This window comes from Silene latifolia, chromosome 8 (genome assembly GCF_048544455.1).
Source record: "Silene latifolia isolate original U9 population chromosome 8, ASM4854445v1, whole genome shotgun sequence".
In the NCBI taxonomy this organism is placed as follows: Eukaryota; Viridiplantae; Streptophyta; class Magnoliopsida; order Caryophyllales; family Caryophyllaceae; genus Silene; species Silene latifolia.
In genome coordinates this window covers 12,252,057-12,278,790 of record NC_133533.1, presented here as the reverse complement: position 1 = coordinate 12,278,790, position 26,734 = coordinate 12,252,057, and the positions used below count along the sequence as shown (strand labels likewise).

At 34.6% G+C, this 26,734-nt stretch overlaps 2 protein-coding genes and 1 long non-coding RNA gene across 3 annotated transcripts; 1 reads left to right on the top strand and 2 right to left on the bottom strand.

Moving 5' to 3' along the window:
• Nucleotides 1-9,425: 9,425 nt before the first annotated feature.
• On the bottom strand, nt 9,426-11,775 carry LOC141594698 (F-box/FBD/LRR-repeat protein At5g56420-like). The gene is made up of 3 exons (XM_074414699.1): nt 10,900-11,775; nt 9,818-9,976; nt 9,426-9,698 (listed from the first exon to the last, which is right to left on the bottom strand). Exons 1-3 carry the CDS (start codon nt 11,773-11,775, stop codon nt 9,426-9,428), a joined length of 1,308 nt encoding a protein of 435 aa, XP_074270800.1.
• Nucleotides 11,776-15,859: 4,084 nt separating this feature from the next.
• Nucleotides 15,860-17,410, top strand: LOC141594697 (putative F-box/LRR-repeat protein At5g41630). Its single transcript, XM_074414698.1, has 3 exons — nt 15,860-16,792; nt 16,896-17,054; nt 17,141-17,410. Exons 1-3 carry the CDS (start codon nt 15,860-15,862, stop codon nt 17,408-17,410), a joined length of 1,362 nt encoding a protein of 453 aa, XP_074270799.1.
• A 2,272-nt stretch (nt 17,411-19,682) lies between these two features.
• LOC141594126 (uncharacterized) lies at nt 19,683-20,106 on the bottom strand. The gene is made up of 3 exons (XR_012522011.1): nt 20,057-20,106; nt 19,838-19,954; nt 19,683-19,735 (listed from the first exon to the last, which is right to left on the bottom strand). It is a non-coding gene; the product is annotated as an uncharacterized LOC141594126 (long non-coding RNA).
• Nucleotides 20,107-26,734: the final 6,628 nt, after the last annotated feature.

Genomic DNA, 26,734 nt, shown 5'->3' with positions numbered 1-26,734 from the left:
TATTATATCGTATTACCTACTCAACCTCGCGGTTGACCCTGTGTATTCGTGTATGCCTGTGATGATCCATTTATTGGGGAGCAGATTGACAAAGTTGTTGAGACATTGGGAGGGGGGAGAGAGCATGGATCACCCGACTTAGAGCTAGCCCACTTTTATTTCTGTTTAGTTATCAGGCTTTATTTCCAGTTTGAGACATGTTTCATTTCAGTTGTAAACATTTATAAATTTTTAATTTAAAGTACTGTTTATCTTTCCCTTTGTTATCTACTGCCTCGGGTTTCCGAGATGGTAACACCCTTCTTTATCTGAGGAGTCCTAGTTCAGGCCCTTAAATAAATGGGGGTGTTACAATTATTGAACCGTAAATTAATAATGGTATCTCATTAATTGTTCATTTTTCTCGTTATTATATTTTGTTTTGAGAAAATAAAATTAAAACTTAAAATTAATCCAAGCGAATTGAGTAATGTGCTGAAACGTATCTTTCTAAAGACGTATTTTTTAAACCACAAAACTAATAATTCTAATTTATAAATTATCTCAATTTTTTTTGTCATGAAAGTAATCAAAACGATTTATAGTGTTGTTTATACATAGTATGAGTCAAGTCATTCTCAAATAATAGCATCAATAAAAGATTTAATATCTTATAGTTTTATATTATTTATATTTTAAATTTTAGTTTAGTGTTTAGTGAAAATTATATAATTTGAAGAAAAGATTAATTTTAATGAAAGAAATTATACAATGAAATATATTATAATTATTAATTTCCTTATTTAGTGAATACAATTAAATTATTAATAGCTTCCTTATTTAAAAAGATGTTTTTTTGATGGAAAATTTGAGTTCACCTATTTTTTTAGTAGATAGGGGATGATACGAATTCAAAGCCAAACTTTTGTATTTATAGTCCAATTTCAGCACACTCTCTAACATAAGTATTTCTATGGAAATTTATTTTCCACTTATTACGGCATGACTTATGGTTGTCGTTATTCTCCAGTACCAAAAAATTGCTAATATTATATAGTTTCCCCTCATGAAGAAGAGGTCGAAATGGTCTTATGAGCCTATCCTTGAATGACGCTTGAATCTTGTCATTCTGTAGGGGCAATATAAAATTGAAATTAAGCGGGTTATTTTAAATATTAGATTTTGACATATATATCTTTAAATTACATTAACACCATATCTATTCGACGTATCTCTTTCGGATTGGTCCATAATAGTACATCGTACAGCCTGATAACTCTAACCTTTAACCTCCAAGTTTTCTTAGTGTTGTGGACATCTTTGATAAAATTGAAGCGTCAAGATTGTAATGCCACCATGAGTATAGGATGATTGTATCTTAATCTTAATATAATTTATTCTTTTGTGTAGAAGGTTGAGTATATATTGGTAATCATATTTGTTCGTCTATATATATAAGCTGAAGAATACTATTTGCAAGTTTATTAATCAATTTAATTGGAAATGATTTTTTGATATCTTATAATTTGCAGAATAATATATGCAAAATATCAAGATTTCGAGATTTGTAATATATGAAGCCATATAAGATTAGTGAAAGATGGTCTTATGAGTAATAGTAATTGGAAGATATTTTTTGTAGACGTGCAAATATTTTTTTTTGGCAATGATTTTATATATTTCGATTAGTGAAAGATATATTTCGAGATTTGTAATATATGAACCCAGATTTTTGGCAATGATCTAATTGACGGTATTTTCGTTTTGGGGCAAAATAATATATGCAATCAAATGATCATACTTGGCAAGATAATAAGTTATATTTTGCTGACATCATCATCCGTGCAATCAAATAATATAATATATGATCTAAATTTTATGGCAATCAAATAATATAATATGTGAACTACATAATCTGGCAATATTTTTTTACGTTATTTAGCACTTAGTAGAATAGATGGCTAATAAAAATATTTTTTTGGGAATCATTTTTTATATTAGAATTAGCCCATAGTAGAATGCAAAAAAATAAAAGCCCAATTAGAAGATAAAATTTTAGGCGGGAAAAAACGTAGATTGGCCTATTCATTTAGTATATAGGGGATGTTTATTATTAGACATGTTTTTAAGCAGTCTATTTTTAATATCATGCATCATGTATGGCATTTTGGCATCACCGTACATATCTGCCGCCTAAGAAGTTCAAAAATCCATCCTGTATATTTTTTTATTATAACTAAAATTTTATTGGATAAATTAAAATTTTAAAAGTATACTCTCTCTATCTAAATATTATTTTGCAATTTGTTTATGACTAGGGGACCCTGTGACGCTAGGTAAACACACGGGTATATATGTATATTAGGTAAATTACTCGAGAGTGACGGGCTAAAAATTTACAAGACATATACTGGGGTAAAAAATACTCCACAATATCAATCACGAAATTATTAGTATATGTACTCTATTTCGCATTTTAGATATACATATAGTAATACGTTTTTGAAAATATATGGCTTATAGAATTTAATTCAACACCTTATTAATTGAATCATTAATTAATTTTCTTTCTATAAAATAACTTATCTTTGCCTATCAGATTAATTACGTCGGGTTTAAATTTTGACCCTAAATTAAGGGATTAATCAGGTCGCAAGTTATGATTTATTTGCCTTCGCCTAAGATAAACGAGTCAAGGCAATTTTTAATAGGTTTAGACAAGATAATATCTTCATATGCTCATTGTAAATCTGAAATTTTAATAAAACTCCTTTGCACAAGTTTGATTATAACATAGTACCCACGTAATTTTGCACGGGTTCAATAGTTTGACGGTATGATAGTTGATAATATCCTATTTATTAAACGAACAACCACAGAGCTGAGGTGTCGCTCTGTGGTTAAAAGTCAATAAGTCAAAGCACCTTTTTTTCTTCCCTGATTTTTAGGAGCCACGTTCTATAGACTAATTAATTACACAGTATTGTTATTGTTATTCAAGAAGCAAAGGCTAAACTTTTGCAAAAAATTACAATTCACAATGATTTATTTATTTTGGTCATTAATGAAATTCATTGATAATAAACTAATTAAAATCTTTATTTAAAAAGATAAATGACATAAAAATAAAAAAATAGCAAAACCAACAAACGAAAAATTCCAGTGCTGCAATGTAAAAATTTGCAGTTTGCAATGAATGTAAAAAGTTTTATATTTAGATCACAAATGTAAAATCTCTACTGTAAATTATTTTTAAAAATATAATTGATTAAGAAAAGTGAAATAAATGGTATAAGAATTAAGAAATAGAGGAAAAATATAGAAATATAACAAAAACATCAGTAAATATTTATAACTACTATTAATTTCGAAAAATAAAAAGAATACCACAAATTTGTATAACCATAACCATATTAATAGCAGTATACTGAAATTAACTTAACTAATTTATATTATCTTCAGCGAAATCCGCCATCTACCGTAGTACTCTGCCGTCATTCGCTTAGAAAGGGAGTAATAATTAGGAGGAGAAGATAAATATTAGTGAGTTGGTGATAGCAAAGAATTGGAGAGTAGATGGAGGGATGAAGATGGTGGGGGACTAATGAGAAATGAGTGATGAGCTTGTGAGGTTTTGATTTTCCATTGTGCAGTGTGTACACAATTAAACAACTGGGACAAGAGATGAGACACAAAAATGGAACAGATGATCCTCATTGCTCATTGAAAAGGATCCTTTGTCCCCATATGGTGTCCCATCTCCTATCCCATGATACTCTTTGCTTGACACATCAACATAAAAAATAATAAATATACATATATATATATGTGGTTTTTATGTCTATGTGTTAAAAGGGGAGAGCATGGGACAGGAGATGAGACACAAAAATGGGACAGATGATCCTCATTGAAATATAAGCAACAAGACGAGATCCTAACTAAACGTTTGAGATTGGTGACTTATGAGAGAGTTGTGAGCGAGATAAAAAGTGCTTTTATGAGTTCCGTTATAATCGTAAATTGTTGAGTATGGAGGCTCACAAATTGTAAGGGTAGGGTTTATACTTTCTTATACGGGTTGTGTTTATTGGTTATTGCGTTTATGGTCATGCTACTCCAATTACATGTGTTAGGAGGCCTATAAATTAATTGAGCCTTAAGCTTTGTATTGTATTGTATTTTTATACTCCCTCCCATTTAATATTTTATTCCCTTTGTTTGTGGGCACGGGTATTAAGAAGAGAAATAAAATAAGAGTAAAAGAGTGGGATGGGTTTTGGTGATAGGAGAGAGGAATAAATAATTAGGAGTTAAATAATGAATAGTGAGCCCAAAGCATTAAGGAAATAATAATATATGAGTAAAAGAGTTGGGTGGGGTTTCGTGGTAGGAGATAGGGATGAATAAAATAAGAGTAAAGTTTCCAAAATAAGAATGAGCAAGAAAATCTGAATAATCCATTTTAAGAAATAGGGGAAAAAAAAATATAGAATAGGAGAGAATATAAAGGCTTTGAATTAACAGCAAGTCTTCCTTAACACGGGTCAAATACTATCATATGATGATAATAAAGACAATTTTTTTTTTGGCATTTCTAGGCAACAAATGGGGTGATTTGGTATATATTTGACCCCTCTTAAGTTTAAAACGGATATTGTCCGTCTTAAATGAGAATTTGTGTTAAATTAAATGCAATGTATAAAATGTTACAAAAATTGTAGAATAAAACAGTCTTACCCTATGAAAACGGTCATAATCTAAAAAAAAATCATTCATTTATTGTTATTATTATTACTAAAAAAGTTTTTTAATAAAGGTGAATCATTCATACACTGTGAGACCGTCTTACACAAGAATTACTAAGAACGTAAAAACTTTGTACTTTCATAAAAGTGAATTAAATAGTTACCCTTATAAAAGTTATATCTTACAAACTTTTTATATAATTTTTTTATTTAATGAGATTTCTTAAGTATGTGATTGAATATTTAACAATTTGATTATATGGATTTAAATGTGCACGGGTTAAAAGGACATATCATACTATATACTAACAAAAAAGCCATATATCTACTACATGAGGACATATCGTACAATTGGTACTCAGTTAATTGATCCTAACGTATCATTTATGTTAATTATAAATAATTTTTTAATTCAAATCTAAAGTCTTAATTATAACTTTATAACTCAATTAAATTTGTTAAACAAAAAAGGTGGGTGATTTAAGTGCTTTACTTTTTAAATTTTATGTTTGCACCAAAAAATAAATTTTAAAATTTTATGTTTAAAGATAATACTTCCTCCATTCAACTCCACTCTACCACTTTCCTTTTTCACATTTGCCAATGCATGTTTTACGCGCTAAATATCGTTAGCTACGTATTTGCAAAAATTATAAAAGTTAAATATTCTTAATGTACTCGTAAAGACGAATCAAACAAGATCCCACATGAATATATTTTCACTTACGTATCGAGAGAAAATTGAAATTGACTACACTATTACTACACTCTCGTGAATAGTGTACAAAAATGATATTGGTAGAGTGGAGTTGAATGGAGGAAGTAAAATTTAGAGGAGATGATTAATTAGTGAGTATACAATTAATCTAAAATATTTACATCTTATAGCAACAATTTTTTAAAAAAGCAAACATGTGCAATTTGCACGGGTTTAAAACTATGTTAAACATGTTCCCTATTAACTGTATACTCACTAATTAATTATCCATTTAAAATGTACATGGGTATTGTGTCGATAATAACAAAATATTTTATCAAAAGTAGTGTGTTTTTCAATGACAATAAATAAGAGCCAAGGAAAGTCCCTAGCACATGTTGGGCTTTATCTTCCAAAGGTTGTGTTTACGAACGGACAGCTCTATGTCGCTATTTCAAGAGTCACAGGCAAAAAGATATTGAAGATTCTAATTTGCGATAATGATAAACGCGTGTCCAATAGAACAAATAACGTAGTGCATAAAGAGTTTTTGAGAAGCTATAGTTAACCCCATAACAGTTTTTTGTTGTATTTATTTCTTTTCAATTTGCCTACTTTTGTTAACTTTTCAAGTTTTCGAGAATTTATTTGTGTACTTTCAGAATTCCGAAATTGATATTACCGTTAAAGAGCATATCCTATTAACAACCCCACTACTTCAACCAATAACAACAACTCCGTGCAATTTACAAGGGTATAAAACTAGTGTTATTTAATATAGCGATAAACGCGTATGTGATAGGCTAAATAAGAAAGAAATTTCCCAAATATATTGTAAATTATAACAATGTGATAATATTTTGTTTTATTTTTCGTATTTTCATTTGATAAGTACGGAGCACTATAATCTGGATGCGAAATGTGTAGTTAAAAAATCACGATATCTTTATTATGCCTATAATGATAATGAATCTCTTTATGGATAATGAATCTCTTTATTGCACTACAAAAAAAACGTCTCGATGCGACGGACACACTGCGACGAAATAAAAATCCGTAGCAAATTTAAACCTGCGACGGGCCTCATACTCTGTGACGGACTTGCGACGGACTTCCCGTTGCAGCCTATTTTCCCATACCGCCAAATTTTCTGACATGGCGGGAAGGTCTGCGACGGAATTTCCGTCGCAATATTAAAATAATATTAAATTCTGCGACGGAAATTCCGTCGCAGGAATAAAATAATAATTTTTCTGCGACGGAATTTCCGTCGCAGACTTTCTAAAGTGTCCAGCTGTACACCTCTAAACACGCTGGAAAAATAATATTATTTTATTCCTGCGACGGAAATTCCGTCGCAGAATTTAATATTATTTTATTCCTGCGACGGAAATTCCGTCGCAGATTTTGACTTTTTGGTTGACTTGAGTGCCTACGTGGCCTGTATGAACAGTGATCTGCGACGGAAATTCCGTCGCAGATATTGACTTCCTGTTTGACCAACGTGCCTACGTGGCCTCCAATGAACAGTGATATGCGACGGCTTTTCCGTCGCAAGTCCCTCTTTTGCGACGGGTTTTTGCGACGCAATGATCCGTCGCAGATATTTAGCTGCGACGGAATTCCCGTCGCAAAACCAAATTTTGCGACGAAATAGAGCGACGGGTTAAATCCGTCGCAAGATCTATTTTTGCGACGGGATTGACATATTTGCGACGGAGTTTTCCGTCGCTATGGAACCTTTTCTTTGTAGTGTTGCTAATGAATTTATAATTCAAAGTTTTGTGTAATCGCAATTATGACATGATAAAATTAGGGTGCTGATTTTCGCAGTACACATTTTATTCATCACAGTACATTATTGACAATTATACGCCTCTCATTTCTCCTCCCATTCTCTCTCTCTTATTTCTCTCTAATCTATTCTCTCTAATTTCACATACTCATTCTCCTCTAATAAACACGTACTACGTTGACAATTATTTTAATAACTGTATTGTACAAATTTATTAATATACTACATCAACAATTATTTTACGTAAATTAGTATGTACTCCAATGATAAATTTACCTAATATCTATATAAATATATATATTACGTTGATTTCTATTTAGTGCACAAGATATACGCTAAAATCAACCATTAACGATGTATAAAAAATCACCAGTTTAACTACTAAAGCACACTATCTATGTACTACATCGTTAATAGTTTTGCAGTTAAACTAATGATTTTTTGTTAGAGATGCTAAAATCAACAATTAAAGAGGCTAGAAACCCTATCTTCATACGAAGTACTTGATTAACGAAGCAGATTATTAAACGATAATAGTATTTTGAATCAAGTTTGTTAGAAGTATGATTTATGAGCTTTAAAAAAATTATTATCGACACATGTATTTCGTTGAAAAGGAATATGGTCTCATTAAAAATGCGTTAACTTTGACAATTAATTGTAGAAGTTTTTATGTTGTGTCGCCACACAAGGTGGAAAAAAATATATTCAATTAAGTATTTTTATACTTTATTATATATTTCTTACTTGCTTACATACTTGTTAATTGTGATAATTTGATGATGTTCAATGTTTTTTTGAGTTTGATTGTTTTTTTTAATTAAATTTATTAAGTGATGAAAGTTTATAACATAAATTATTCCTAAAATAAGTTGCTTTTATATATGCATCACATTAAAGGCATAGCGGGTTAAAAGTTGTATTTTGACAGTTGAATTTTAGAAAGAAAAGATTACAAATGAACATGCATGGTGGGCCCACATTATCCTAAAATTGAGCAACCAATAAGAATGCTTTAAAAAACCTACTCCCTCCTATTCTACATAACCGTCCCATTGTGAAAATGGCACAAGAATTAAGAAAGTGAGTTTAGACCACATAAAACGGACAATGGGACAGTTATGTGAATAGACGGAAATGGAATTGAATTTGGACCACACAACACTTACCAAAAATAGACAATGGGACAGTTACCCGACTAGACGGAAATGGACAATGGGACGATTATCTGGAATAGGAGGGAGTAGCTTTTATATATAGTAGATGCGGTGGGGTGAGGTAATGTGGTGGAGAGAGTGTGGATGAGTTAATTAGCATGAGTAAAATGGTCGATTTCTGTCTTTTTTTGAGTTTAGGTATTAAATTTGGAAGAAATTGAGAGTTTAGGTATAAGTTTTTAAAAAAAGTTATTTTAGAAATAAAATTTGAAAAGTAGTGTTATACTAGATGTTTTAATTTTACCCTTAATATAATAATAATAATAATAATAATAATAATAATAATAATAATAATAATAATAACACAAAAATAACTTATCTTAAATGTCTTCTGATTGGAGCAACTTTCTTGTTTCAATCTCTTACTAATTCTATATTTTATAGATTATAAAATGAGCTATCGACCTATCGTTGCCTCTCAATTCAATTTTCAAAGCAAATGCCTCTGTGTATCTTCTGATGGTATTAAATTTCGGTTGTGATAATGCACGTTATCATCCTGATTGAATTTTAGAAATTCTGAAACTTTATCACAACAAAATATTGTTGTGGTATCGGTTACATTTATGATTATGGATAGTTGATATGATAATGATATATAATGCGGCTCCAAATTAAATAGGAAGATCATATTTTGTTGAGTGGTCTGCAATGTCTTGTGAGTCGTCTCTTATTTACTTTATGTAACTTAGTTGACGTATCACATTATAAATGTATGGGTTCAGTTTCAACCAAATTACCATCGAAACATATCACTCAACTATATTAAAACAATCAAATAAACTAGCAACTCAATCATGGTCCAACTTTACTCTTAAATTTGGTGTTGTGTAACTGTGTAAATGAACAGTCAATTTATTTTTTCGGACATCTTAATACTCTAGCACATGGTCTGGCTCGTCAGGTCATGAGACCGTAGAACTGTAGAACTTTTCTTTACCGCTGTCAAAAAAAAAAAAAAAAATTATTTTTTCGGGCATTTACTACACTTCTCAGGAAAAGATTACCCTCGTAGTTGGTGAGGCTCTCGGGAAGCTTGAGACATTCTTAACAAAGTCGAGCTCCTCCTCTTTCTCTAACCGGTGATTCATGGGGACAATTATCAATTCATCCAAGGCAGCTGCGCCTTTGAGCAAGAGTTTTACAAGTTGAATCTGACTTTTCCATGATTCCCGATAACCATATAGAGTGATGGTCTTAAGTTGCGGCTTCACATAAGGGGAAGGAAGGCCGATTCGGAGCAAATCACCCCTAACTTTGAAATCCTGATATTATATAAGAGAAAAGACTAGCTGTTAATAATTGCTGGTAAATGAATCAATTTAAACTCGCATGTATGTTATATATTTTAATTTTCCGAATTACAAGATGGTCCTACTCTTACCTCTGTGGTGTATATAATGAGTTCCTCCAATTGTTCTAAACTTTTCATCAAATCATAAATGCCTAAGAGGCAGCTTTCGCAGAAGTCATGTAATTCGAGAACTATACGCGTCCATTTACATTGTGAGGGCTGCAATTTTTTAATTGAATGGAGGAATTGCTGAAATAGAAGAAAATGAACATTAGAAAATAGCAAGCAGCACATACAGAACAAAACCGCCTTTAATTGGTCAGCAAGTACCTCAATATTAGTTACTCCGAAAAACATTAACATGAGAACATACCTTAGATGCATCACATGACAGTTGAAAAACTTCAATACCTTCAGACTTTCCGACTAACACTTGATTTATTGTACGTACAAGCAGGGGCGGCCCGTGAATTTCGAAGGCCCTGTTCCGAATATTAAATTGAGGCCCCAAAATTATTAATCGCCATTTAGTTAAGGTCCTAAATGCAAATTATTAATCACTTTTCATCGAGCTAATTGATCATCATCGTACATTTTTACTAAGTAAACGAAAAAATAAAAATTTGAGAAAAAAAGGAAATGCTATGATTTATTTTAGGCATATATAAAACACAAATTATATAAATAAGACGGTTTTACATCATGAGACGGTTCACTTTTATAAATAACTATTAATTTATTTGTAATAAATAAATTGTCATTTTACATAATGAAACCATTTTACACAATAATAAATAAATATAAGGTATAAATATAGTTAAAAAGTTGAAAGATGAATATCGTAGTCGCCGTAAATAACAAAAGAACCAAAAAGGTGAAAGAGTGTAATTCTTTGAAGCCTATGGTCTACTAAAAAATAAGGAAAAGGAAAAAAAAAATCTGTTGATGCACGTGTATATGGGGGGAAGTAAAGATGGTCTAGTGTGTAAACTGTAGACAAGCATAGTTGTATGTTGACTTATACGGATTAGGAAGTAGTCTGTGAAGAGGAAAAAGGCCAGTCATTTTCATTTTTAATGTAATAGATTGGGCTTAAATTTCGAGGCCCTATTTCTTCTTGGGCCCCTGTGCTGAGGACCGAATGGCACAACTATTGGGCCGCCCCTGCGTACAAGATCGTCACTGGAGATAAACTTCATTAAAAAATATTTGATGTAGATATTGCGGACAGATGAAACATCAACGATATCTAGTTGCCTTGGTATAATTTCCAAATACAAATTTTTAAGGTTGGGAAAGTAAAGCGATAGACGATTTTCCCATCGACGGTTTTCCGTAAGAATAAGAGATAATTTATCAATATTTGGAGCACTTAAACTTAGCTGTTTCATCATAAAAGGATTCGAAATAACAAGTTCCTGTAATGAAGGGCATCCACGTATAAATCTTTGGAAACTTTCATCAGTCATCCAAACACGGTTAAGTGACAACTTCTTTAGGAATCCTAGCTCGAATTGAAATTCTCCCTGGAATTTACAAAAACCGAGTTCAAGTGTAACAAGAAATTGACTTGTGAAATTAGGCAAGATGGAATTGCAACAATATTTATCAGATATACAGATTTCCTTAGCTTGTTGGCACAATTCAAACCTCGACCATACTAGTATATCAAGATCAGCCCTTTCTCTTTTGTCATAAGAATTGAAATCTATATTTTCAATACAAAGATGAAATCTCTCAATGGAGAGGTTTTGGTGACGCATCAACACATTGTGGACGAAACGATAAAACCATCGAATATGTCTGCGACAGCCTTTCTGACGATGACAAAACTTGTGAACATATTCAGCCATGTCAAAGTCAAGGGTATGAATAAAGGTCCAAAGGTTTCCGAAGCGACGAAGTAAAACAGTTCTAACAGCATCAATAGTAGGCATACATGAAAGAATGCGCACAATTATATCATCTGGTAATTCACTCAATCTATCTCGGTCGACATTAATATTATCCTCTGACGAACGTATACGATTTTGGATCCTTGATGTCATGGTAATTATCAAGTGATAAGCAGATCACAATTTCAATAAAAGAGATTTATATTCAATCATTCAGATATACAATTGGTCTTATGATTTGAGACGGTTTTATATTAATATACTGAAGCTATTAGGAAACACAATAATACTTCTAAATATTTTATTTCTGTATGATATTATATTTCCTAATAGAAACCAACCCACAAACGAAAATATTATTTAAAAAAATAAAGTTTACCAAAAACCCATTTTACACAAATTTTTGTGTAAGGTCGCCTTACACAAGGATTTGTGTAAAACATCAGATGACAACCCACCTGGATATTACCTGAAGATAATCCACATTAGTTCAGAGAATTGAATATTGTATTTTCTTTAGGAATCTAACGAAAACGAACTTTATGATGATGTTAAATTCGGTTGGTGTTGGATGGTTTATATCATTAATCATAGTAATCCACATTAGTTCGGAGAATCGGAGGTTTAAATCCCTCTCCCATTTTATTGTACTTTCGTCTGCTGACACATACTTTCTACGGAGTATTATACAATGTCTCAAAAGCACAACCTAAACTAGCGTGATAGCGATTGTTATACGAGATTTGATAAGAGGCTTATTTCTTTAAGCTATCGCTAAATTCTAGAAATAGACTCATAACATGTCTTCTAGAGCTTGAATGGTTTTCTCGATCTGACCATCGAGAAGAAAGGGGATGCTCAACTTCACTTTAATACACATGTAATACATGTTATTAGGTAGATAATTAGATATTCCTTTCGATTCCTTCGAAATATTGTAACATTTACTTTTTGCATAGAGATTAAGGATTTAAATAATATCATGTACAAGAATTTTTTGCAAAAATAGACGTTTTTCACCAATTAATTATCAAAATGGGTCGATTTTGAAATTTATTATCCAAAATAGGTCCACGTATCGAATTCATCGAACCGGGGTTGAGGAATCATATTGCCACCTCGCTTGGCGACTTGATGTTGGGCTAAAAACAGAGCTTAATCCCCCATTCCGGTGTTCATTATTCAAAAAAAAAAAAACCAAGACGCCAGCTCCCTGGCGATTTGGTTCTGAGAACACCTATCAGAATAAGAATTTGGGTCGCCTACCCGCATAGCATTTTGTGTCCAGAAGGCTCTTAACTGCAAAACTCAGGTTTGGTTACTCTTTGAGTTAGGTCGTTGACCGACATGACGACTTGGACCGAGCCTAGCTTCGGTGTTGACGTGGATCCATTTTGGGTAATAAATTTCAAAATTGATCAATTTTGATAATTAGCTGGTGAAAAACGCCTATTTTGACAAAGAACTCCATATAAGAAGTATATTTTTCGAGTCATTTCGATATGAAAAGTATTGTGTTGACACATACATCATCTCTTAAAACAAATGATAATATTATATATCTAATAGAAAAGGCGAAGGAACATAAGATAAGACATCCTTTACCGACAAGCGACAATTAAACATTTATTTTTTTTCTTGTAAACTTATGTATTAAAGAAAATATAGTGTCATTACAAATACAACCAAACATAGTAGTTTAGCCAGTAGCAAAGCTAACTGACCAATTACGATGTAGACGAAGTAGAATGCGAATTCCAAGTAAGGAAATTCGCGCAGCTATTGGGACTGGTTTTTGAGAAGCCAGAACTAAAGATAATTTTCGGGAGGTCACCCAAAAGGTGATCGATGAGGACGGATCCAAGTGTGGTCGCAACATAAGCTTGAGTAAAGCTTGTGAATAGGCGTCGAGAGGAGATATTGCACGAACATAGTAGCGGTCAGCAAGGCCCGAGAGAGATGTTGAGAAAGTAGTTGTGTAGCCGTTTTGGAAAGAGTTCCTACAAATGCAAAGATAGTAAGAAAGAGACACGCCGGGATTGAGCAATGATTACCTGCCGTTAAAGGGCTTGCTCTGGGCAGAGGACCATCTTGGCGTAAAGAAGGGAGGCGTAAATGTGAACCGTGCAAAGCGTCTGCCAGCTGAAGAAACCGTGCAGGAACAACATCACAATTCTCAAAAACAATGGAGTTGCGAGTGGGCCAGATGGAACGCAGGATGCAATAGAAATAAAGTAAGGAATTAAATTCCGTTGAAGAAATCCGATGAAGGTAGGATATATGATCAGCTAGTCAGCGGATGAAAGAAATATTTGGGTTGTCAAGAGAGTGTATACCAAGTACAGAAGAGCGCCAGACATGTTGAATAACATCACAAGAGCGGAATAAATGCTCAGGAGTTTCAGTATCGCATCGACATAAAGGACAGATTGTATCAAGGCGAAGTCCCTGATGGGCAAGAATCGTCTTAGTCGGAAGGATGTGATGTGCAAGCCGCCATATTAAAAGAGGAAATTTGCTTGAAAAAGGGAGAAGCCATACCATTTTTCAAGGAAAAGACCTGAGCAGCGGTGCCGGTGTCGAAAGTTTAGATAAGAGATACGTATATCCAGACTCTATATTATAACTTCCATCTTCTTCAGTGTATTTCCAATAAAGGAAGTCATCAGAGTCTAGAACAGGTGGTTCCATAGCCAAGATATCCTTAGCAGTAGATTGTTCGAAAAGTTCAAAGACAATTTGCGGTTTTCAGGAGCCAACATCGAGAACCAACTCAGAGATAGTTGGACCGGTAGTAGATTGATCCCGACGCAATTCCGGTGATTTACCCTGTACCCATGGACTAGAAAGAGGATTAATTGAAGTATCGTTGCCAACTTTCCAAGCCAAAGCATCGGTGCAAGATGCAATTTCGGTGATTTACCCGGTTGATCTCCCTAAACGAAAGATGACTGCTTTTCACGGACTAATTGACAAGATCACTACCCGTACTTCATCTTGGTCATCTCTTCATCTGTCTCAGGCTAGCAAATTTGTCATCATCAACTCTATTCTGCTTGGTTCGCTGGTTCATATTCTAGCTGTTGTCCCTCTACCTCTTTCCATTTCTCGGAAACTTGACTCCTTAATTGCGGCTTTCTGGTGGAGTAAAAATACATCACGCTGTTCTCTTCATTGGCTATCTCAACAACATTTACACGTTTCAAGAGACAATGGCGGGTTTGGTATTAAATCGGTGACCATTCTAAGCCAAGCATATCTTATGAAGAATTTTTGGCGCCTCCACCATAAGCCGGTTGGACACTGCTTGAATTGCAAAATATCTTACACCTAAGTATCGGAAGGATCTTCCTGTTCTCGGACTAAAGTCCAAAGTTACACCGCCTTTAGGAAAGGTGTTTAAACCCATTAGGATGAGGTCGGACACCATTACTTGGATTTGGCAAATAAATTAAAATACGGGTGAATGTGATGAACAACTAACCCTAATAAGTAGGAGTCCATTTTCTCTCCATTCTCGAAAAGAAATGGAGAGGTAAGTTCTTATTAATGGTCCGGATCACATATTGACAATATTTAACGGTTCTAAATTTACGCATAAAAGTAAAAATGAGAGTGAAAGGGGTAATTCTTACATAAAATATTACTCCCTCTACTCGATTATTTATTTGTGTATTTAATTTAATTTTGGTGTCTCACTAAATTGTTTGTTTTTTTATTTTAGAAATGCTTTTGATGGACAATTGGATCTAGCTTTACTTTGATCCACTTGTTATCTTATAATTAGCCACCTTCGCTTTCCTTGGTGACTTGGTGGATATGAGTTTTTTAATCTTATGGAAACGGTATCCCTATTTGTGTATATATTATCCAGTTGTTATCTTATTATGCATATCATAATTGATTATAGAATAAATTATCTTATGGAAACGGTGTCCCTATATGTGTATATATACTAATATATCCCTGGAATAAGAATATATAGTTTTGTTTTCCTAATTTTTTCACTATCTTCTCTCTATATTAACTTCTCTCTGCTCTCTATATTATTTTTATATGTTTTCTTTATTTCACAATATTCTTTTATTATTCGGAGATATTTAAATTAAAGTTAAACAAATAACTGAAAAGTTGGAAGTGTTAGCATAACCCTGATTTTTATGAGTTGAGTCGTCGTCTAATATCTGAAAGTTTTAATTTGAAATCGTAATTTTTAGGGTAATTACGCTTGATAAGCATGGAATTTTGTCCTCAAAAGCATATATGTTCGTCAAAGGAAGACCGAGATAGGTTGAGTGAATTGCCAGATGAGGTAATTATTAACATTCTCTCATGTATGCCTACAATAGATGCTGTTAGAACTGTTTTACTTCGTCGTTTCGGAAACCTTTGGACCTTTATTCATACCCTTAACTTTGACTATGCTGAATTTCGGGACAAGTTAGGTACTAAGGGAAACACCCAACATAAGTGGTTCTGTCGTTTCATCCACAATGTGCTGATGCTTCACCAAAATCTCTCTATTAATACATTTGATCTTTGTATAGAGTTCGACAAGGCGGCTGTGGATGATTTGAGAGAATGGTTTAGGTTTGCGTTGGATAGACAAGCCAAGGAAATCAGATTATCCGGTGAAATTTATGACGCTGAATTTAATATTGATTGCAGTTCGATGTTGCCTAACCTTACGAGCCAATTTCTAGTTACACTTGATCTCATGTACTGCGATTTAGAGGGAGAATTGCAAGTTAATTTGGGATCTTTAAAGAAATTGTCACTTTACTGGGTTGATATGAGTGATGAAATTTTCGAAAGATTTATATCTGGATGTCCTTCCTTGCAAGAACTAGTTATTGAAAATCCTTATTGGACGAACGACCTAAGTTTTAGTGCTCCAAACATTGCTAAATTATCTCTTTTTCTTACGTGTGATATTCAATTGTCTTATCCTTTTTCGCTTAATTTCCCCAACCTTAAAAGTTTGTATTTGGAAATCGACTTTTGGGAACTAAACATCATTGACGTTTCTTCTGTTCGTGATATCTACGTCAAATATTTTAAAGTTCCTGTGAATTTAAATTTAAATGGCGATGAATCATTTACAACCAAGAAAATGTTCGGAAAACTTGAAAATATTGAAGTTTTTCAACTGTCAAATGATGCTTCTAAGGTATGTACTTCACCTTTCTTCTCATGTTTCTCTTTTTGTATCGATGCGATGATTGAGAAATTATTGTGACTACTAATTTAATGTCCATTCCCTTCCATTTCAGCCATTCCTCTATGCAATACAAGATGTACAACTTTTACGACATAAATGGAAGCATATAGTTTTGGAATTGCAGGAGCTCTCTAACCGGTGCCTTTTAGGCATTTATCATTTGATGACAAGTCTAAAACACTTGGAAGAACTCGATATATACACCACAAAGGTATGTGTATTTAGTACTACAAGTCTAATGACAAGTTATTATATTCATTTGCCTACTTTATTAATGGTAAGTCTTCGAAATACCAGACATTCAATGCTAGAACCTATTTACAACGACTTCCTTCTCCTTATGTGACGCCACAACTTAAGACCATCACCCTGTATGGCTATGGGAGAACTTGGAGGAATCAGCTTCAATTAATAGAATTCTTGCTCAAACGCGCAGCTGTCTTGGACAAATTAGTAATTGTCCCCATGAAAGGTCATCAATTAAAAGCAGAAAAGAAGCTTGAATTTGTTAAGGACGTTGCCAATTTCCGAAGGGCCTCACCAAGTGTCAGGGTAGTCTTTGCTTGAGAAGCACTCCTCGTAGTATAGCAATTATTCGAGGAATGACAAAACGATGTAACTATTCCAGGAAACATCACGTGTAACTGTACATCATAAGACTATATGAGAATTATAGTTTCATCTCTTGTGCAGTACAAATGTTGTCATGAATCTGTGTCTTTTATCTTTATGCCTTCTTTTTTGGGTTTGACTCTTGCACCTTAAAGTCTTGAACTGATGCATGTGATTGTTTTAGAGAGGGTGGCTAATAGCTTTTGGACTGAGCTGTCCTTGCCCCTTGAGTTCAAATCAACTACCTTCAAGGTTGTCGTCTCATGGTACCGCTTATCGAGATGGAACTGTAACGACCAATTTCAGTTTCGCCCCTGTTAGACCTCACATGATTGATGATGTCAAGTTTCATTGTTATTTAATGGTTTGCTTCTTAGTTATTGTTAATAGCATTTGAAACTTAATTATTCCTCAAGATGATGCAAGAATGATCAAGACGAAGAAATATCCCTAGCCTAAATCAAATGTTATAAACAAGGTAGGGTAACATACTCAATTTGTCAAGTGACTGCAAAACCATGCAACAAGAGCCGTCAAACTTAACACGACCTGTCGCGTAAAATCCGAGAATTTAGCAATCTGATAACTCGACACTAAACTTATAATAGGAATAATAAATTGAATATAATAATGTGATAACCCGACTCGACGACCCGGAACATCTACCGACATGATAAAGGCCCAATCCAAACCCAACTTGACCCGAAGGATTACACTAATAGCACGGTATATGACCCAAATTTGATATGATTTATCTTAGGTTGAATCGATCGCCACCTATACCCATGACTGGCATAACCTTTACCCCGCCATACTCTAACTCAATCTGCATCCGGACCAGGCTTGTCTGTTTGCCCAACCTAGTTAACCTGTCCGGCTCTAACAATGTCGTTCCTCCATTTTTTTTTTCTCTTTGTTGACAAGGAAACGTGCAGCCGCTACCCGATTTATACCAAGATAAGCCACCCGAAGGTGACATGCTCAAAATCTAGAAGACATAAACTCAGACCATAAATACTCCACAAATTGCTCTTGGGGAGGCTTCAACTGCCTTGAACCTGGATCTCCTTGAAATTTCATCCAAGTTTTAACTATTAGACTCCAGTGAATTCCTCCGTTTTTCCTTCCTTACAAGAATCGATGAAAATTTCCAAAGGTTTATATATGGTTGTCCTTCCTTACAAGAACTGTTTATTATAAATCCATTGCAGATGGAGAAGCTAACACTACAACAAATAAGGTAATTGGCGACCATATAAGGCGACTGAGAACAGTCGCCATTAAGAATAAAGCGACTAAGGCCCGTCGCCCGCACTTCGTAGCTAGGTTTAGTCGCTTTTGGCGACAGGCCTTCGTCGCCAATTTTGGCGACGGAATTTTTTTAAAGCGGGCGATCAAATTGTCGCCAAAATTGGCGACGTGTCATTAGTCGCTTTTTAGCGATCGTCATTAGTCGCCTTTTTACAATCCACGTCATCTCCATATCTTCAGAATTGGCGACTGATTTTGGTCGCCATTTTGGCGACTGATTTTGGTCGCCATTTTGGCGACTGATTTTGGTCGCCAAATGCACTGTTCCCCGTCGCCAATGACCCTAAAATTAATTCATGATCAGAAACTTAGCGACGGTTTCCCGTCGCCAATTGCCCAGTATCCGTCGCCAAATTTACATTTTTTTTAGCCTAAAAATCGTTTTTGACCTAGCCAAATACGTAAAAACCTGCAAATAAACCAACACTTCCAGCAGAGAACACATGGGAAGCCAACACAACCAAACTTGATAAAGAAAATCATGTTCCATACACACAACTACGAGTTCTACGAGTTTTGGTCATCTAACATTATCCGGGAATAACATGTTCTCTAAAAAACTACATAACAGGGAAACTTGCTCCCGCTCCACTACCACCTCCATAATTAGGATCTCTAGGATCCTTTGGTTGCGGACGCCACCCAGTGTTGCAATTGGCGAAGAAGGAGTTCATCCGTTCCATTTCCTCCTTCATCCTCCGAATTTCATCATCTCTCTCGGCATCCCGCCTCTCCCTCTCGGCATCCTGCCTCTCCCTGGCGGCTAATTGAGCTTGGAGCACACTCACGACACTTGGGGTATAAGGTTGTTGTTGGGAGGAAATTGACCCTCTTCTTCTTGTAGGAGGGTAGAAAATCTCCTTTGCCGACCCGGCTCCATACACATCTCCTCTTTGGAACCCCTCAACAAGATCAAAGCTCATTGTCATCAATTTCCGGGTTGTTCTTCCTACGGACAAGGAATTGTTCCTAAAAAATTGATAAAACATTAATGGTTAGAGGTTACTTATCTAAAAATTGATAAAACATATACTTTAAAAAGCTAAGAAATTTTTATTTTTTGACACTTACATATAACTGTTGATCTTTTTCCTTCGCGAAGATCAACTTGCCCTTGCTTGTCTTCTTTGCGTGAGTGTCAACAAAGAGATCAACAATCGTGGGTACCTTACCCTTATTCTTCTTGGTCTTCCGGAAAAAAAACAAGGAAATTGTTACTCAAACATGATAATTAATGAGACTAATTAAATTAGAAGACTATTAAATTAAAAGCTAAGACAAATAACTTACATCTAACACCACACGATCATGAAAAGATTGAGACCCTCCATAATGAGTAGGCTCAACTTCGCGTCCTTATCTCCTCCTTTCCTGTTGATCTTGTTCCGGGCCGATGCTTCCTTGAACTCAGGACTGTTCCGGTACTTGGTATATTCCTCATATGACGAACCCGTAATCAATAAAATAACAATTATTAATTAATATATTTTCAAAATATGTAATGAATTTTAACTAATTACGGGTATTAAAAGAAACTAAATACCTTTCATGAAAGATGGCGCCTTCTTCCTCTTAGACACCTTATACATGTTGTCCCTTAGCCTCTTCTTGCCAATGTCATTATACCTTTGCCAAACTAGGCGCTCAAGGTCGGTTGGCCAATAGAACACACGCTACAAAAAGTAAACACATAGATGAGAAACAAATTAATAATAAGGTAAAAAGAATAAATAAATTATATTTAATAATATATATTTTATAAATAGATACCCGGAAGTTGTTGAACCACATCTCCTTATCTTCATCACTAGCGTTACTCCAACAAGTAACGCCGTGTGTCATGTTCTCTTGGGTGCTATTAGTCACACCACGAACAACTGTTTGACTTCTAAACCTGAAATCAAACATGTTAAAAACATAATTATATAGGAATAAAAAATAATGTATAATTAACATATGTCTAAAAAAAGTCATTTATTACTAAATAAAAAAATTACAAAATAGAATGAATAAAAAATTACCAAAGACCATTCGGATTTAGGATCATCCTGCCGTCAGTATGTCGGGGTACACCAACCTCCTCCTCCTCCTCCTCACTCACCTCCGTAGTAGAACGGTCAACGTCCTCCTCCTGCTCTCGGGAGCTACTACCTCCCTCACTATAGCCTCCGCGCTGCCTACCTCCTCCACGAGCCATTTGTACTACAATTGATTAAAAAGTGTTAGCAAATATTACAGGATAATTATTATAAGATACAAAAAAATAAAACCTAATAAACAGGTATAAAAGAAAAAATAAAACGCTAATAATTGTTTCCAAATTTTGATATGTATACTTTCAATACCTTCTCTTACTCATCATCATCATCATCCTCATCTTCTTCTTCTTCTTCTTCTTCTTCTTCTTCTTCTTCTTCTTCTTCCTCTTCCTCCTCCTCTTCTTCTTCTTCCCCCTCTTCTATCTCATCCCTCTCCTTATCATTCTCTTCTTCTTCCTCTTCTAACTCCTCCTCCCCTTCTATCTCATTTGCATAAATAATTTTATCATGATCAACTGGGGACAAAACTGTTTCTGATACAACCTCTTCTTGGAAAAAAGATGTATCAACTTCTGATCGTGCCTTTGTTTTAAAAACGGCCCACCATTGCTTTTGTTGTCTATCATTACTTGTGCTCGGAAGAGATGCAAAATAAACTTGATGAGCTTGTTGTGCAAGTATAAATGGGTCATATTGAGAGTAGGTTCGAGTATGATTCACTTCCACGAGTTTGTAACGATCATGGACTCTCGTTCCAGCTACGGAATTATCCCTCCATTGAATCTTGAATAAGACGGTTTTATAAATCCGATCCCGGCCATTGTAGCACAACTCAAAGATATCCTCTAATATGCCATAATATTCATTGCCATCAAGAGAAGAAATAGTAACGCCGTAGTTGCATTTAGCCTTATTTTTGCCATAGTCAAATGTTTGAAACTTAAACCCATTAATTGAATATCGATTCCACGTCACAACCTTTCGAGAAGGACCCAAAGCCAAGCTTCTTATCACATCATCTTGAATATTTAGCTTACATACATGCTTCCGAAACCAGGCTGGAAATTGATCCTCATGCTTATGCCAAACATCCTCTCTGTTCACATTAGGGTGTTCTTTAATGAAATCTGTCACAAATTGAGCTTCATATGGCTCCAAAACCTCACAATTAGATAGCTCATAAAGGTGGGCACGGTTATACTCCTTGTCATCCAGAAATCTTGTTCCCCATTTGATGAACACCCTATTTCATCCCGCATTTGGAAACACTTGGGTATACTTGTGTCTAGTTCATCCGCTTCATCAATATTCAAGTATTTTGCTTTGGTCTCAATATGTTTTTCAAAATAAAGAGAGCAAAAATTGGCAATCTCTTCCGTTAGGTAGGCATTGCATATAGAACCTTCCACACGAGCTTTATTACCAATTTTTTTCTTCACATGATTAAGAAACTTTTCGAAAGGATACATCCACCTATATTGGACGGGTCCACCAACTTTAGCTTCATATGGCAAATGGATAGGTAGATGCTCCATCGAATTGAAAAAGAAGGCGGAAATATCATCTCAAGTTTACACAAAATTTCTGGTATTTGCTCTTCTAAACGACTCATGTCCTCAACTGATATCGTGGAGGAACATAAATCTCTAAAAAATTGACTTATTTCTCAGAATCGAATTCCAAACGTAGTCGGGAGTAAATTTTTAAAAGCCACGGGTAATAAGCGCTCCATGAAAACATGACAATCATGACTTTTCAACCCTTTCAACTTCAGTTCCTTCAAATCAACACAACGGCTCAAATCGGATGCATATCCATCGGAAAACTTCAAGTTTCCTATCCAATCGCACAATACCTTTCTTTGAGCTTTGTCAAGAGTAAATATGGCTTTTGGTTTAGCCCCATCCTTACGAATATGAAGTTTAGGACGATCACAAAATTTCTTCAATTCTATTCTTGAATTAATATCATCACGTGTCTTTCCTTTTACATCCATAATCGTATGAATAAGTAACTCAAAGAAGTTCTTCTCTATGTGCATCACATCCAAATTGTGTCCGATCAACATTGTTTTCCAAAGAGGGAAGCTCCCAAAAAATACTTCTTTTAAACCAACCATTTTTTTCTTTTTCAACTCTTTAAACTCTTGAGTCCCATCGACAGTTGTTGGCAAATCACGTACAACCTCCCATATCTCATCCCCTTGTAGTCGAACCGGAGCATTGTCACGCACCTCCTTACCTTTTAAGAAAGATTTCTTGTTCTCTCTATGAATATGTCCATCCGGTAAGAAGCATCTATGACAATCAAACCAACTAATTTTTTTGGAATTAGGAAGATAAAATGCTTTACTCCTATCCATGCAATAAGGACATGCCTTTCGCCCAGCGGTTGCCCATCCTGATAGCATACCATATGCGGGAAAATCATTTATAGTCCATAACAATGAAGCTCTTAGTTGGAAATTTTGCTTCTTCGACACATCAAATGTTTCTACACCAACTTCCCACAAATACTTCAGTTCCTCCACCAACGGTTGTAAATAAACATCCAGATGGTTTTTTGGGTTATCAGGACCGGGAATAAGTAAAGAGAGGAAAATAAATTGTCTTTTCAGACAAAGCCAAGGAGGTAAATTGTACGGCGTGGTCATTACGGGCCAACACGAGTAGTTTCTACCAAACTGACCAAAAGGGTCAAACCCATCCGTACACAAGCCAAGTCTCACATTGCGAGGTTCCTCGGCAAAATCGGGATATAACCTATCAAAACGCTTCCACTCCTCCCCGTCACTCGGATGACACATCTTTCCTGGTGTACGAGGATTTTCTTTGTGCCATCTCATTTGGTTGGCAAGATTTTTCGTGGCATACATTCTTTGAAGTCTAGGAGCTAATGGAAAATAAATTAATGTGTTTTCTGATATTGGTTTCTTTCTCTTTCCACTCCTTTTATTACCCTTCTTCCCCTTCAAAACAATATTTCTTTCACTTGTCTCATATCTATCCCTTTGACATTTCTTACATTTGTCAAGCAAAGCATCATCTTTCCAAAAAAGCATACATCCTTTAGGACATGCATCAATCTTTTCATGTGGAAGTTGAAGACCTTTGACCACTTTCTTGGTATTATAGAAATTTCGGGTCATAACATTATTATCGGGTATAACATCCTCAACCAACGTAGCAATACTATCAACGGCTTTAAATGGCATATTATACTCACATTTTAAAGAAACTATCCTGGATGCAACTTGTAACAATGTCATTCTACTCCCCTCATATAAGGTTTTTTCGGAAGCACTTAGCATGTCAAAAAAGGCTTTTGCTCTTGGGTTTGGTTGTTCTTCATCAATCATTGGTACACGGTCGTCATTAATGAAATCATTAGACTGAAAGGCATCAAGTACCATTTCTCTATATGGGTTCTCATTTTGTTGGATTTGAGGCTCTTCGGGATAATATTTTTCTCCATGGGAGATCCAATTGTAGTAGTTTGGAAAAAAACCATTTGTAACAAGATGCTCTTCTACTTCAATGTCAAATAAATATTTTAAGTTTTTACATTTAGTACAAGGACACCTAAGTTTATGTTGTTCCAAATCATATGAATCTTGACATCTAGCAAATTCAATAAATCCACGAACTCCCTTTACAAATCTAGCGATTGGACGTTTCTTCTTATCTACTCTTTCTTCGTACATCCAACTACGTTCAGATCTCTTCATTTTAATCTATAAGCAATATATAGCAAACTAACCATTTTAAATAATAATATTTAATTTCAACAAAAAAAGCAATGGTTATCTCATCCTCCATTTTATGCTAATTTCAAGATTTCAATTGGGTCCTTATCACTCCAACCTAAACCCATCAATGTACGTTTCAAGTCACTAGCAAACACACATTTGTGAATTATTAATGAGAAAAAAATTCGGCAATTCCCCTTAGTTCTCCAAATACACAATGTGGAAAAGATACATATTTCACATATGTATTCAGAGAACATTGGAGAAAATTGCAACCAAATTCTTTTCTCATTAATAAAATCACAACTATGTGTTTACTACCTAAGTGACTTGAACGCGTAAAAGACGATCCCAAAATGGGGACTATTCAAGAATTGCTCCTAATGAGTAATTCTTGAACGGTTACTAGGTCATTATATATTAAACAAGTTGTCAAAATTATAAGGCAAATTTATACAATCCCCTAATCAAATGACATTACTAATTTAACAAAATTATAAGGCAAATTTATACAATCCCCTAATCAAATGACATTACTAATTTAACAAATTTATACATCATGCTCATTCTAACTTAATTTGGTTAATTATAAGGCAAATTTATACAATCCTAACATTATATTACCTTCATAAAACTATACTACCTTCAACAATACTACTTCAATATTACTAAAACTAAGTTACTACCTTCAATAATACTAATATTATCAAGATAACCTTCAATTACATCCCCTAATCAAATCACATTACTAATTTAACAAAAACCCCAATTTCTAACCCTAACTCAAATTAATTAACAAAAATGCTAATTAAATTACAACTACATACATTAATAAGCATCACTAATGTATAAATTACAACTAGATACTAAATAAGCATCACAACTTAAACAAAATATGAAGGATTGAAGTAATTAAATCGATTTGAGTCGAAAACAAACCTTTATTAAAAACAAAGGGTCGGTAGTGATGTGGTGATGTAGTGTGCGGATGGCGGCGGCGAGTGGTGGCGTCCGGTGGTCGTTGTAGTTGGTGGTGGCGTCGGGTCGTCGGGTTTCTTGACGATTTTTTTTTTTAAGTTGATGATAGAATGAATGAAGGGGACGGGGTGAAGAAACTGGCAAAAAAAAAAATATACAGAGGATTAGCGACCGTTTTTGGTCGCCAATTTGGCGACGGGAAATGGTCGCCAAATTTGGCGACTGTTTTCGGTCGCCAAATTGGATAATATTCTGTCGCCCTTGGATTTCATACGGATTTTTGGATAAAAAGGTATAGTCGCCAAATTGGCGACAGGTAGTGGTCGCCCGAGTTTTTTTTTCTGTCGCCAAATTGGCGACTGTAGCATGTCTGTCGCCTTTGTCTTGTTTTCTTGTAGTGTAAGTTTCAGTGTGCCAAACATTGATAAATTATCTCTTGTACAAACAAGTCCATATGGATGGAGCAATCCGTTGTCGCTTAATTTTCCAAACCTTAAAAGTTTGTATTTGAAATTTGACCCGAGTAGACATAATTGATGTTACATCTGTTCGTGATATCTACATCAAATATCAAAGGCGCTTCAAGAATGCCGATGGAGTACTTGCATTAAATCAAATGTTGGAAAAGTTTGAAGGTATTTACTGATAGATGAACCATCTCAACCAAAACCTTAAGGTGATGGTTGAGGCCCAACTATTATAATTATTCCTATTACGCTCCCTCACTCAAATGCCCATTGGGCTTGAAGAGTGGTTGGTTGTGCACCGGCTCCCCCGTACCGTGTGCTGGGTTTCCACTTCGAGTTACCTTCGGTCACACTGGCTCTGATACCATGCTAGATGAACCATCTCAACCAAAACCTTAAGGTGATGGTTGAGGCCCAACTATTATAATTATTCCTATTATTTACACTCTGAATTATCTAATCTGCTAATTCTTGGATTATAGTGGTTTCTATCAATCTTTCATGACTACTTATCAGAATACTTACTGTTATACAGCCGTGATTGTTAATGTCGATTTCCTTCCATTTAGCATTTCCTTCATATAATACGAAACTTGTAGCTTTTACAAAGTAGATGGAAGCGGGTAATTCTGGAATTGGATGACTTCTTTGAAAGCTGCCTCTTAGGCATGTATCATCTGATGAAAAGTTTAAAACACTTGGAAGAACTAATTATACACACCACAGAGGTAAGCGT